This window comes from Canis lupus, chromosome 9 (genome assembly GCF_011100685.1).
Source record: "Canis lupus familiaris isolate Mischka breed German Shepherd chromosome 9, alternate assembly UU_Cfam_GSD_1.0, whole genome shotgun sequence".
Lineage (NCBI taxonomy): Eukaryota > Metazoa > Chordata > Mammalia > Carnivora > Canidae > Canis > Canis lupus.
The window spans coordinates 11,293,233-11,307,587 of record NC_049230.1 but is presented as its reverse complement, the minus strand read 5'-3'; the positions used below and the strand labels follow the sequence as shown (position 1 = coordinate 11,307,587).

General features: G+C 35.3%; 1 protein-coding gene across 10 annotated transcripts in view; it reads right to left on the bottom strand.

The window, feature by feature from the left end:
* ABCA6 (ATP binding cassette subfamily A member 6) overlaps nt 1–14,355 on the bottom strand; it is a 114,546-nt gene that overhangs the window by 32,278 nt on the left and 67,913 nt on the right. For 9 of the 10 annotated variants that reach the window (XM_038546754.1, XM_038546755.1, XM_038546762.1 and 6 more), the window contains 10 exons: nt 12,889–13,036; nt 10,806–10,971; nt 8,589–8,647; nt 4,976–5,086; nt 4,425–4,600; nt 4,094–4,213; nt 3,694–3,832; nt 3,047–3,137; nt 2,036–2,175; nt 116–232 (listed from right to left, as the gene is read on the bottom strand). In XM_038546754.1, the coding sequence (XP_038402682.1) occupies nt 116–232; nt 2,036–2,175; nt 3,047–3,137; nt 3,694–3,832; nt 4,094–4,213; nt 4,425–4,600; nt 4,976–5,086; nt 8,589–8,647; nt 10,806–10,971; nt 12,889–13,036 (1,267 nt within the window). The remainder of the gene's footprint in view (nt 1–115; nt 233–2,035; nt 2,176–3,046; nt 3,138–3,693; nt 3,833–4,093; nt 4,214–4,424; nt 4,601–4,975; nt 5,087–8,588; nt 8,648–10,805; nt 10,972–12,888; nt 13,037–14,355) is intronic. The other variant, XM_038546760.1, reaches the window with a different exon arrangement.

Sequence of the window (14,355 nt, the reverse complement as noted above, 5' to 3'; positions counted from 1 at the left end):
ATTTAGAACTATTCACATCCGTTAGTGTAAATCACGCCTAAGGTATTATAAAATACTAAATTTAAACCATGCTTATTTGGAAATTGATTTTCTGTTACTTATACAATGAATTTACCTTGTTCGATGGTTGATTTGCCTTCCAGTTTCATGAAGACGTCATTCAGAGTTGACACGGAAATGTCATAACTCATCACACCCTGGCCAGAACACTTATCAAGATCACTGAAAAGCTCTAAGGCAACAGACCAGAATAGATACATTTTACATACCACAGTGATAACAAAATCCAGTAAATTAACACCTATTTAAAAGATAATCCAGAATATTGTTCAGAAAATATACATCTTTGGAATATCACAGTAAGCAAAAGCAAAATTTTATTAGAATGTTCTTCCTTTCTGAAATGAGTATGTCAGCACTTTCCCTCTACCCTCAAACCATCTGTATTCTATTTAATATTCTCAGCTCATGAACTTCCAGAATATTTCTTTGAGGAAATATGAGCAATCAGAAAAACATCATCAGGCAGCCTGGGTGGCTCAGCAGTTTAGCGCCTGCCTTCTGCCTAGGACATGATCTTGGAGACCCGGGATCAAGTCCCATGTTGGGCTCCCTGCATGGAGCCTGCTTCTCCCTCTGCCTGTGTCTCTGCCTCTCTCTCTGCATCTCTCTGTGTGTCTCTCATGGATAAATAAATAAAATCTTTAAGAAAAAAAAAAAGAACATCATCTTCTCACCTTCCAATAAACATTTATTATTACCTTCCATATTTCCTATAGGACATACGTATGCTGTTGGACTTGCAGTGGTCTAGGGTCTGCATAAAGGGGCAGCCATGGACTGAAACACCAACACCAGGGACTCTGACGTGACATGTTCTCATGGTGGTATCAACATATAACTCACTATTCTCCTTCCCCAACCAACAAGAAGGCAGGCTAGTTGTATTCCACTGGACAGAATAATACAGTATAGCCTATGGACTTGAGAATACCACTTCGCAGCTCCAACAATGATACAGAGAGCTGCCTCATTTGGGGGTGAGACTAAATCTGAATTCCTGAGTATTTGCTTAATAAGATTGACTCATCCATATAAGCCTCTTTAAATCAGGCCTGTAGAGAGTTAAACCTTTAATAAACTGAATGTTTAAAAAGGAAGTTTTTTAAATGAAAAGAAAAACCTGAGATGCATTTCCTCATTTGTAAGACAGAGAAGACTATAGCACATATTTCATAGAACAGTTGTAGGACCAAATGGGTTGGTATATATGAAACTATTGGGAACAGCGACTGACTCATAGTAAACATTGTACAAAGCGTTAGCAATTATTAGAATTATTTGTCAAACAAATCCTAGGTTGGGACTGCTGCTTTCCAGCAGCCTGGGAACCCACGGTGAATACTTTTATATAATAAATAAACTATGGATGTTTATTTCTAAATAGTAAATATATACACGATTATATTGAAATATAAAAGGGAACCTATAGTACACACCTTGATGCCCCCCCATCCTGTCCGTACTCACCTATGCATAGTAAATCTGCTTATTAACACCTGCCTGAAGGCGTTTTTTTCTGGGCTCTGAAGTATGCTAAGGTCATACTGAGTAAAGCCATATGGATTGGAAAACTAATGCTCCCAAAAGCATCTTTTAAGCAGTGAAGGGTAGAAAGTGGCAAATATATACCCTAGCTTTCTCACCCCTCTCATGACCAAACTCTGAACCCCTTGCTCACTTATGCATTTATTTATTCCAGGGATATTACATCTCAATTTCGTATTGCAACCATCTGCTCAATAATGCAATCTTCCCTAGCTTCCTTCACCTCTCACTCTCATGTCCCCATTCCCTACTGGTGTTTCTAAGCATCAGTTACCAAATGATTTGCACTAAAGTCTTCATTTCAAGTTCTGCTTTTTAGAGAACCCAACCTAAGACAAAATCCAAATCCATTAAATAATGAAAACGGTAATAATTAGGTGAACACTTGTCCCCAAATTTCATTCTATCGTAATCATATTTAAGTTACCTGGAAATTTATTTGTCCTTTCCATGGGCAAAATATATACAAGTTTTTCTTTGTTTTCTGTTTTTAATTTAGCATCAGGGATGTGATGATTAACAAAGGATGTTATTTTTTCTGGATCACATACTTCATTTCTGTACAAACTGATATTTTAAAAAAAAGATCATTGATTTGTATTTTCTCTACTGCTATAACAAAAGGAGAGCTTTTACTGAATAGCTAGCCTTTGAGTACTACTTTACTTGGCTTTAGGGAACAAACAAAATGAGTAAATAGAAAAACCAGAAGTAATAATAATAATGCCATCGGTTTAAAAAAAATCTTGTGATCTATATAGAGATGTATAAATTCAGAACAACTACAGATATACAAACAAATGTGTGTTGTAACTGAAACCATACTTCAAGTAGGAAGATCAACTGAGCAAGGCAAGACACTAGGCAGAAGAAATTTTTTAGGGAAAATAATTTCACCAGATTGTGTAGATACCAGGATTAGTGACTAATAAGGAAGTTTGGTCTAAATGCATGTTTTGTTTGGCCATAGGATTTTTGGTTTGGGTTTTTAAAAATTCTTTTTACCTGGACACCCTTTCTTGTTAGATACAGTGCTCTTAACTCTCTCCCACTTTTGATACTAGCTTCTGAAATCATTTGATTTTGTGCGCCCAATGAAAGAATGAAAATATGTTACAGGATTGTGTGGATCAGCTGAGGGAAATGGAGGATGGGTAGAAGAGAGAAGTTTGGGATGTACAGAGCAGCTACCTGAAAGTGGTCCATGAAGTAGCCCTGCTGGGATCTGTGAGACTGGGCTTATACCTTTGAAATTCTGCTTGTCATTAGCATTAATAAAGATACAAAGAGGCAGGAAAAACATTTGGGAAACAGTAGTTAATAGTTTGGTGGAAATGGAGCATAAGGCCAACTGTCTCCCATAATTATCTGCCTTTTTGATATACCAGTTTTGAAAACATATATATGCATATCTCCAATCTATCCCCAAAGTCTTTACCTTAAGTAATATCCAAGACCCCATTTTCTCTTCAAAAAAACAGAAGACCCTGCACACTTCAGTCTCCCATTGGACATGATCACTTTCCTATCTGATTAAAAAGAAGCAAGAGAGAAAGGATGATAGGTGTCATTTCTTCCCTCTCTCAAAAATTTGGGGGAAGGGACAAAGCTCAGACTTCCAAAGGCGAAGTGCTCTACAGGAAATAAATGTATCTAATGTACATTTAAAAAGTTGAAATACACATCAAAATTGATGAATTTAAAGTGAGCTTATGAATTCCAGTCTATTTCTGTGCCCTCCAATAATTCTTTAAAAACAACAACAACAACAACAACAACAACAACAAATTGGCACATTTTCCACTCTGGATGCTAAAGAATAAGTGAATATTTTTCAACCAGATATATAATGATTTCAATGTTTAAATTAATTGAAAGCTTACAAAATTACAATTTTGTTATTAGTGGTCACAGTCTAGCAAACTTATAGTCAGTGAAGAATTCTATAGGGTTGTTAGACTTTGCCATTCCTGGGACTGCTATGGAATGGAACACACACCAAAGTCATGGGAGCTCAGTGCTTGCCCCAGAAATAAACATTCCCCAAATTCTTCATTACAAAACTGAGATAAAACCAACAATTACCAGCCAGGATGTCAGCCTCATCCATGAGATTGGTACTCAAGAGGATTACATGGCCTGCTTTGTGTTCCTTGAGGAAGTTCCATACTCGATGCCTTGAAAAGGGATCCAAGCCAGCAGTTGGTTCATCTAATAGCAAAATCTGCCAAGGATGATAATATATAAAATAAAATATATCTCTCTCACATTAACTCTTTCCATATGATTGCATGGATAAGAATAAAAACCAAATAATAACAACTATCCAATCATTTATGTCCAGTATGCTTATATTAATAGTTTAACAGCAGATTCTCTCCTGATGCGTTACAATGAAATCTCTACTACTTTTAGTGGTAAAAGAAGAGCTTGACTTTTTACTAATATTCTATCTGCATTCCACCACATGCAGAATCTCACTTACTTGAGGATCTCCCAAAATGGCAATCCCAAAGGTCAGCTTTCTTTTCTGTCCTTCAGTTAAATGTGTAGCAAGATTATCCTGAATGTTTTGTATATTCAATTCTAATAAAATTCTTTGTACCTATGCAAGAAAATACACAAAGCTTAAAATCCAAGACAATCCATACTATATAATTCTTACTGTCCATTATAGCAGGAGATCCGAGTTCTTTTTTATAAGACCTACTGCCTAAATTTTATTTAGCACAGGGCAGGTAAATTGCTGAGGTGAATTCTGTGGTCATGATTTAAGCCAGCAAATTTAACTCGTTAATCTAAGCATGCCCATTTACCTCTTGTTCCACTTCGTGCGGCTGAATTCCTTTTATTTTAGCAAACAGCCTGAGGTTTTCCTTCACGGTGAGCATGTCAAATTGAACATTGAATTGAGGACAAATACCAGTTATCTTTCTGATTTCCTCCAAGTCTTGCATTTCAGAGAGATTTTTATTATAGATAGTAACTGATCCTAAATATAGAAGTTAAAAATAATTTTGGCAAGATAATACACTTTATTAATGCTTAGAGATCTTATTAGGAAAATGCTGGCATATTTTCATATCTAAAATAATGAGTTCACAATTTAGTAGCAACTATGAATTAATCTTAACATAAATATATGTTCAGAGTGGTATATATTTTCCCTGGAATATCACGTAGCAATAGAATAAGGCTAATGATTTTCATAAAAATTTGGGAAATATAAAATATATTCAAAATCATACGGTGTGGTAAATGATGTTAGAGAAACATTATTTTCTCTTAAGCGGTCAGATTTAAACTTAAAATAAGGCAGCATATGACCTCTAGACATCTTGTCTTTGAGATATTTCTTTTTGCTCACCTTCTGTTGGAGCAAATGACCCATTAAGGATGTTCAGCAATGAAGATTTGCCAGCTCCACTATGACCCAGAATTGCTGTGATTTGACCTTCATATATGTCAAAAGTCAAGTCTGTTTTTAGAATAAAATATTAACATTATAAATAAGAAAGAATTAGAAAGAGCTGATTCTAAAAGTAGAACAAAAAATTTATTATAGTTGTATATTTTCAAGCATTTAAGTAGTTTAAAACATATAATATCCAAAATTTTCCTGGCTTCTAACATAACATGCTTACTGTAGAATATTTGTGAAATAAATACAAGCACATAAGAAAATAAAATTAACTAGATTTTCAGATTTAAGCATTATAATACACTTAATTCCAGTGTATGTGTATGTGCATATAAGAACATGTAAATATACACATACACAGATTTTGATCCTAAGCTATTCTTTTCTAGCTTACAATTTCAAATGTTAAATGATATGCATTTTTCATGGCATTACTTACCTTTTAAAATACATTCACCAAAAATTTATGTTTTTCTCCTGTTATAAATTTTCTTTTCTTTTTTTTTAATTTTCTTTTCTTTTATTACAAACCTTTTGTATTTATAGGTCAGTAGAAAAAAATCATTAAGAATTCTTTATTATTTTCTTTGTTTGTTTTCTTTACCACCAAGTGAAAACCAAACTCTGTTATGAAAAGTCGTTGGATGAAATTCTTAAGAATTTTATAATATGTTATATCTAAGAGATCAGGTTCCTTCAATTAAATTATGTGACCTACTTTCAAACATTGAAATTAATTAACAACTGGGATGAATTCCAGTTCATCCATTTTCTATCTGGATGATCTTGGATAAACTATACACTATGAGGTTCACTTTACTCAGCTATTAAATGTGCTGGTAATAATAAGTACATGTAAAGAGAAAATTCCTCCTATTTTAATCCAATCCATGAAAATCCTCACTTATAATTTGACTAAAAGATCCTAAAAATAATTGGAAAAATAAACTCAAATAAATAAGAAAAATGAAAGAATATCAAGAAATTAGTTTTGACTACATGGTATTAAAATATATTGGAGAACTCTAATAATCAAAATAATATGAACTCTGAGAAGCAGACAAGGGTTGCAGAAGGGGAGGTGGGTGGGGGGATGGGGTAGCTGGGTGACAGGCACTGAGGAGGGCACTTGATGGGATGAGCACTGGGTGTTTTACTATATGTTGGCAAATTGAATTTAAATAAAAAATAACAATCAAAATAATATGTTAGTAATAAGGTAACCAGTAGAGTAAATATAATAAAGATAATATTACTACTCCAGGATACACTAACTGATGGAATACCAAAGAAGATGGAGCAAAGTAAACATAAAAAATAAAGATTAATGAGACAACCTTCTAAATTTATCAAAAAGATGAATTAATTAATAAACAATAGTGGGACAACTAAACAAATACATCAACAACTTTTATTTTCTTGTTTGTTTATTATTTAAAGATTTTGTTTATTTATGTGAGAGAGCGATAGAGAAAGAACAAGCAGTGGGGGAGGAAGAAACAGGCTCCCCACTGAGCAGGGAGCCTGATGCGGAGCTCCACCTCAGGACCCTGGGATTGTGACCTGAGCCAAAAGCAGATGCTTAACCAACTGAGCCATCCAGGTACTCCATCAACAAATTTTACATTTACTATTTTTAAATGGGGGAAAAAAATGGTGCTTTCTAGGGTAAGAGAAAACTGGTAATATCTATGTTGGAATTGATCCATATTAACCAGAAAAAATAAATAAATATAAGCCTCAGTTTCTTCATCTGCAAAGTGGGAGAGATATTATGTATCTCACAGGATTAAATGAAATAAAAGTATGTAAATCACTTATCATAGTTGCCAGCACACACTAAGTACTCAAGAAACTTCAACTGTTTGTTGCTATTATTACGGTTATTTTTAATTATTGCTTATTCCCACAAGCGTATAAATTCTTATAAGCTTGGAGGGAAATAACTTGAAATATGAATAAGAAACTGAAAAATACAGTCCATTTGAGTAATCTGCTTTTAGAAATTTCTATTCAGGAAATAATGATATTTACAAGGATTGAAAGGAAATGCTCATTATAGTGTTTTTTCTATGATAATGAAAAAAATTGGATACAAGCCAGATTTTTGTACACAAGTTTAAGTAAATCAAGGTATCCATACAACAGAATCCTATTTAGTCACTGAGGGATAGGCTGTAGGTAAGGACTTCAAAGCGTGTCCCCGAAGGCTTTCTGAAGTTGCTACAGAAACTAGCTGCATGGGAGAAGCTCCCCCCTTACTTCCCAAAGAGCAGCTGTAATTGGTGATTTCATATAGTTTTCTATGTATTGATATTCATCACTCTTAATTTTTAAATTTTTTGAGATGTTTAGATGTAAAAAAGGAGTTCATGGTTATTGATGAGTACAAAAGGAGCACATGGTTACTGATAATTACAAAAGTAGTTCATAATGTGCTCTGGAAGTTGAAATGACAAATTTTAAAAATACTGCAGTATGTCCCTGGCTAAAATTAAAGAAAGAAACCACAAATCTAGATGGCCTTGGATGGGACAAACCTGGGGTGAGAATAAATTTGCTGGCACGGGTACAGGAAATTCTCAAAGTGAGAAATGACCTCAGAGCAATAAATAAGATCGAGTTAAGGCACACGATCTGCGAAAAACACACACACACATCGGACTGAGAACTCTCAACCTTAGGGAAGGTCTATGGCTCTTCTCTCATGACTTTTAAGGGTTCCATCTCTTGTGAAAATCAATTACATTCTTCCTAAAAATCATTATGAATAAAAGCAAGCTGTCCTCTATGAAATGTTGCCACTAACTTGGATGCTTACTTAAATGTTTATTATAGAAAACTGTATTTGTTAGAATTTAGTATCAGATACATTGGTTCCTTCAAAATTATAACTGTGTTTGCTCTGCAGATAGTGACTTGTGAAATTTAATTCATGGTCAGTGGTGTTACTCATCTTGTTTTAGTCAATCTCACCAGTACATAGAAACTATGTACATTCCCTGTTCCTTAAAAAATTATCAATTTTAAGTCTAGATGTTCCTTCCTCATAGCGCAAATAAAATACAACATTGTTTTTAGCAAACTTATCTTTAAAATCAAAGTGAAGGGGTGCCTAGGTGGCTCAGTCAGTTAGGCGTCTACCTTCAGCTCTGGTCATGACCCTGGGGTCCTGAGATTGAATCCTGCATCAGCCTCCCCGTTCCGCGGGGGGTCTACTTGTCCCTCTGCCCCTCACTGTAGCTCGTGGTCTCTCTCGCTCACACTCTCTCAAGTAAATAAATAAAATCTTAAAAGTAAAATAACATAAATTTAAAAAAGTGAAACCACACTTTTCATTACATGACCCCATTCTTGTAAATTAATAGATCCGTGAAACACCTAGAAGGACTTTATAGCCAGCTCTTAATCATGATTAATCTCCAAGTGGTAGAGTTAGATTGTTTGTATTGTTTTCTTTTTTATGTTTTGTTTGTCTGTATTTACACAGGTTTCACATTAAGATTTCCTCATTTTTTGTAAAAAGAAGTCGATGAAACAATGAAATGTTCGCCTTTACCTTTCAATGCTTTCATTTTCCCAGTCTTTCCCGTATATTCTTTCTTAACATTTCTGATTCTGAAATGACAGAAGTTGTGTTTACTCAACCAATACAGAAGTGAAAGTAGTAGGGATCAGGAACAACCATGGTTGAAATAGATGCATCAACCTCTTTATGTGAAATAAGGGATGGTGTAATCAGTGTACTAGAAAGACAAAGACTTCTTTTTGAGTAATCATTTCCCCTGAAAGAGAAAGTACAAGAGCCTTTTTGGAAGGTTACAATTAAACGATTAGTGTTTTGCTTAGAAAAGCAGAACAGTTTGGAATTGTTCTCACATTCTTCCTCTCGTCTTAGACTACTTGGCGTTTTCTATTCTATACAAGATCAACTCATTTATCTGTACTATTTAAGTATCACCTCCCATCCTCTCCCATCCCCTCCAAACTTGCTCATTAATCATACCCTCTGTCGCCTGTGCTTTCTATAGTTTTCACTCTGATAGCTTCTCTTTGGACTGTAACTCTGTTTTGGATACAATCAGAGTGCAAACTTGCCACACCTGCCTTCTCACTTCCTCCTCAATCACTCTGGTTTCTGAACCCATCGCTATAGTGAACCTCTTCATCCTGAAATCACTAGCGGCCTCCTAATCACCAAATGCAACAGACTTTCTATCCTTACTTATGGGATTATGGGTCACCATTGGTGATGCTTTTCTTGTTGAAAGTGTCCATATTCAAGGTAACATTCAACGTACTGGTTTTCCTTCTATTTTTCTAAATGCCCCTTCTCTGTTTCCTTGTCAGTTCCTTTTCTTTTGCCAAGCACATCATCTTGATGTTCCACAGGGTTCTCCATGTCCATGCTGGTTTTCTCACTCTAGACTCTCTTGAGAGGTTATCTCATTCATTATCATGATTTCAACATCAACCTAGTGTTGACCCTATTCTTTTCCCTGAATGTTAGTCTCCCACATATAAAGGTTTCATCTCATTCTCTCTCTCTCTCTCTCTCTCACACACACACACACACACACACCTCTAAATGAGTGATTACCAAACCTGAATGCACATTAGACTCCCAAAGGAAATTAATGCAGGACGAGGTAGGAAGTTAGGCTTCAACAGATTAGAGATGTCATGACTATGTAAGATCATGTACAGTGCATCTTCAAATTCAAAAGGAGACAGAAATTAGCCACCCTTTTCTCTGAGCATAAAACAAAATGAAGGTAAGGACATTCATCCAACCAGGATGCTGGCAGTGGGTGGGGTTAACCAAAGAGTCAGGAAATATAAAATAGGCTTAAAAGGTGCTGAATCTGACAGGGTATTATATCTCTGCCTTTCTCTGCACAGTGGGACGCACACTGAAATGGGGTTTAATATTTTATTTTAATAAAGAAATTTCCAATTAGGAGCAACCATTTGTTTTTTTTTTTTTTTTTTTTTTATTTATTTATTTTTTTTTAACCATTTGTTTTTAAATTTCAGAGATGAAAATAGCATTTGCTTGGGGCAGACATCCTGCCTATGTTCAGGGAATGTTGCATGAATGAGCTAAAATGATAAGAATGAACAATTGTGCATACAAATGCTGCCCCCATAAGACAAGAAGGAAAAATTGGGAGGAAGGGTATTAGGTGAGAGAGAGCCAGTTGTGAATTTAAAAATGTGCATGTTTACACAGATAAGACCTTGATTATGGTCAGAACTCTGCATGCTTTGGGATGCATGGGTGGCTCAGTGGCTGAGCATCTGGCTTCAGCTCAGGGTATGATCCCAAGATCCTGGGATCAAGTCCCACATCGGGCTCCCCGCAGGAAGCCTGTTTCTCCCTCTGCCTGTGTCTCTGCCCCTCTCTGTGTCTCTCATGAATAAATAAAATGAAATCTTAAAAAAAAAAACTCTGTATGTATAGCTAACTAGTGGCTAGAGAAAGACAAAGTGCTCATTGGTATATAAAGAGGAGAGCACCTGGGAAAAAGGGAATCAATACAGAAATAAGGAGTGAAACAACATGGCGGGTGATATGGTAACATTATATGGAGCCGAAGCAAAGAGAATTTTCCCTTCAAGGAGCAATCAGTAGAGATTGGTTGTCACATGAAAAGTTCAAAGTACATTCACAAAGACAAATATTTTCCTCAGCATTTTGCTCAGGCTCACCCTGTTGCTGTTGGTCAAATAATTCATTTGCCTTGCACCTGTATATTGGGACAAATGTGATTACCTGATGACTTCTTTTCCTTGGAATTTTGGAGCTACTGGTTCGAAATAATCATCAGAGGGGTGTTCGGTATCTATTTCTTTCTCAATGACCTTATTATTAGTCCTCTGATGTTGGAAACAAGGTAATTTCAGGAAAAATAATGGAGAAGAACGGTGCTCATTTCCATCTAATTAACCAAGAGACCATAAAATATTGGATTAGCAACATTAAAACAATGAGTAAAGAAGCCTTATTTTAAAAATAGTGCAGAGTGTCTTAGACTTTTAAGCATCATAGAGAAATTCTTTTCTTCCTAACTTCCTATTAATTGAAAACTTTTCATGAAGGAAACAGTGAAAATTCAAATGAAATAATATACTGTCACAAAAGTTAAACAGTATAATAGTACTTTCAAGAAAGTATATATACAACAAAGGTTTGAAAAAATGTGATCTAAAAGGCATTTAGGATGAACAGAACCAAATATTTGGGGGAAAAGCCTTAATACAGCGCATAAAAACAACTGTAAACATGTCCGTGAACTTAAGAAATCACTTGATCACCGGGGCACCTGGGTGACTTACTGGGTTAAGTGACCAACTTTTGATTTTGGCTCAGCTCATGATCTCAGGGTGGTGAGATCCAGCCCTGTGTCAGGCTCCATGCTGAGCATGAAGCCTGCTTAAGAGTCTCTCTTCCTCTGCCCCTCCCCACACTCACTGTATTCTCTCTCTCAAAAGAAAAAATAAATCACTTGATCACAACAACAGGATTGGACATAATACTGAAATCCGTATGGTACATGAATATAAAGTACAAGAAGAAATTGTATTTGTTCAGGATAGATATAGTATCATTTTCCAATTTAAAACAATGAATAGGATTTGTTATGAAGAGCTTTCAGATATTAAACTAGAAGTGACAGAAAGATAGGAATATATAAAATAGTTGCATAGAAACATACAAGACAGTTTTAAATACAAAGTGGAAAGAACATAAAAAATAAGGTAAATAAGATGGTGCAAGGAAAAAAGTGTTCTGATTCTAGCATGTGTGAAGAAATGCTGGACTTGGGAAATTTTGCGTTGTTTGTAAGAGAGAAAATTTAACTGAGTAATATAGTTCTATAAATATGAACAATGTACAAAAACGTTTCAGAAAAATGCTATTTCTATTTTCTATTTTAACAAAATTTCTATTTTGTTATTTCCTTAAAGAATGAACATCTCCCCTTCTGAAATGGTCCTCTCAGAAGGAAGGGTGAATAGGAGAGTACACCTGAGGCCCTTTCTAGATGTCTAGTTTACATTTTCCCCCACGTTCTTGTCAGAACTATTTATTTTTTTAAAGATTTGTTTACTTATTTGAGAGAAAGAGAGAGTACTCGTGGAGGGAGGGGCAGAGGGAGAGAATTTCAAATAGACTCACCACTGAACAGGGAGCCAGAGACAGGGTTCAATCCCATGACCTATGAGATCATGACCTGAGCTGAAACCAAGAATCGGGCCCTTAACTGACTGAGCCACCCAGGTGCCTTAAGAACTATTTATTAAGAAGCACTTCAACTGGATGATGGATCCACACTAGACAAAACCATGTTAAGAACTAATTAATTTCAGGGGCACCTGCCTGGCTCAGTGGTTGAGCGTCTGCCTTCGGCTCAGGGTGTGATCCCAGGGTCCGGGGATTGAGTCCCGCATCAGGCTCCCTGCAGGGAGCCTGCTTCTCCCTCTGCCTGTGTTGCTGCCTCTCTCTGTGTCTCTCATGAATAAATAAATAAAATCTTTTAAAAAGAGAATTAATTTGTTTCAGTTTGTTCTGAAACAAATCCTAAACATCATTCTTTGAAAACATTTTCAGGGATTCTTTAGAAAAGTAATATTTAATTACTGTGTATTTGTAACATGTATTATTAAAATCAGAAGAATAATTGTTTATACATATAAATTCCTTTAAATCATTAAAACTATGAAGTAGAAATAACGAACTCATTCAGCTTGTGAATGAAATATTTGTTATTCTTTATTTCTTAATATACATTTAAGTAAAAATGTACAATGTAATCAATACATGCAGAAGTCAGAGAAAAGTCACTTTTACTTACAGGGTAAGACTTTTTCAAAGTATAATGCCAATGCCAAGTAGAAAAGTGCATCAAAAGCCAATATGAAAAAAGTTCCAATCATTACATATGAATCTCCTGAAGAGTAAGGTAAAATGGCACCACTCATAGCATTATCGAAGTAGATAATCTAAGATTCAGACAGAAATAATAATAATAAATATTTAAGTTAAATACATAAAAATAATTCAGTAATTCAGTATAGCAGTAAGAATTATCATTTTATTAAATAGGTTTTTTAAAGAAACCCTTATAATGAAGTTATTGGTGTAACTTTTTCTATTTGACAGCATCCAAGGGTTATTGGAAGGAAAAACAGATTTAAAAAACACAATGTTTTGGGACGCCTGGGTGGCTCAGTGGTTGAGCATCTGCCTTTGGCTCAGGGTGTGATCCCAGAGTCCCCAGATCAAGTCCCAGGATCATCCCAGGATCGAGTCCCACATCGGGCTCCCTACAGGGAAACTGCTTCTCCCTCTGCCTATGTGTCTCTCTGTGTTGCTCATGCATAAATAAATAAAATCTTTTATTTTTTAATTTTTTTTAAAATTTATTTATTTATTTATTCATGAGACACACAGAGACAGAGAGGCAGAAGATACAGGCAGAGGGGGAAGCAGGCTCCATGCAAAGGAGTCCGATGCGATTCCGGATCCTGGGATCAGGCCCTGGGCCAAAGGCAGATGCCCAACCGCTGAGCCACCCAGGCATCCCATAAATAAATAAAATCTTTTAAAAAAATATAATGTTCTAAGAATAGGAATTTAAGTGATAAATCATTTTCTTGTTTTCATAAAGTCACTACCATATTACAAAATATCTACTCTATGCAGCAAAAAATACACATTTTAGGAAGAATATGAAGAATCATTTGAAGCATCACAGTAGGATAATGATAAGAGAACTTCTTGCTCTAGTTATTATGGCTAATAAAGATATGTGTATAATTTTGTCATGCAAAAATAGGTGTTATGTTCTAGGTGTTCTCAGGCTTTTTATAATACCTCACTTAATCCACCTCATAACCCTATGGGGCAGGCTTTATTATTTTTACGTGCATTTTACATATGGTCAAAGTGAAGCACAGAGGAATCGAGTACCTTAACCAACCAAAGTCAAAATCATATAGTAAAGAGTGGCCCAGCTGAACTCAGAACACAAGAAGCCCAGCTCCCAAGCCCAGTTCCTCACACTAGGCAATTTACAACTCTATTTCTGTCAAAATCTTAACATTTCATGACAAAGTTGAGTTTATTCTCAAGTCTGGCTTAACATTTGAAGATCTGGGTTGCAATTCTGAGTGGACATTTGAAGATCAATCTATGTAATTCAACCAAAAAACAGATTGAAAAAGACACTAATGTGGTTAATCAAATAGATGCACAAAACGCATTTGATACAATTTAATATCCACTTATAATAAAGAAAGTCTCTTCCCAAACTAAGATA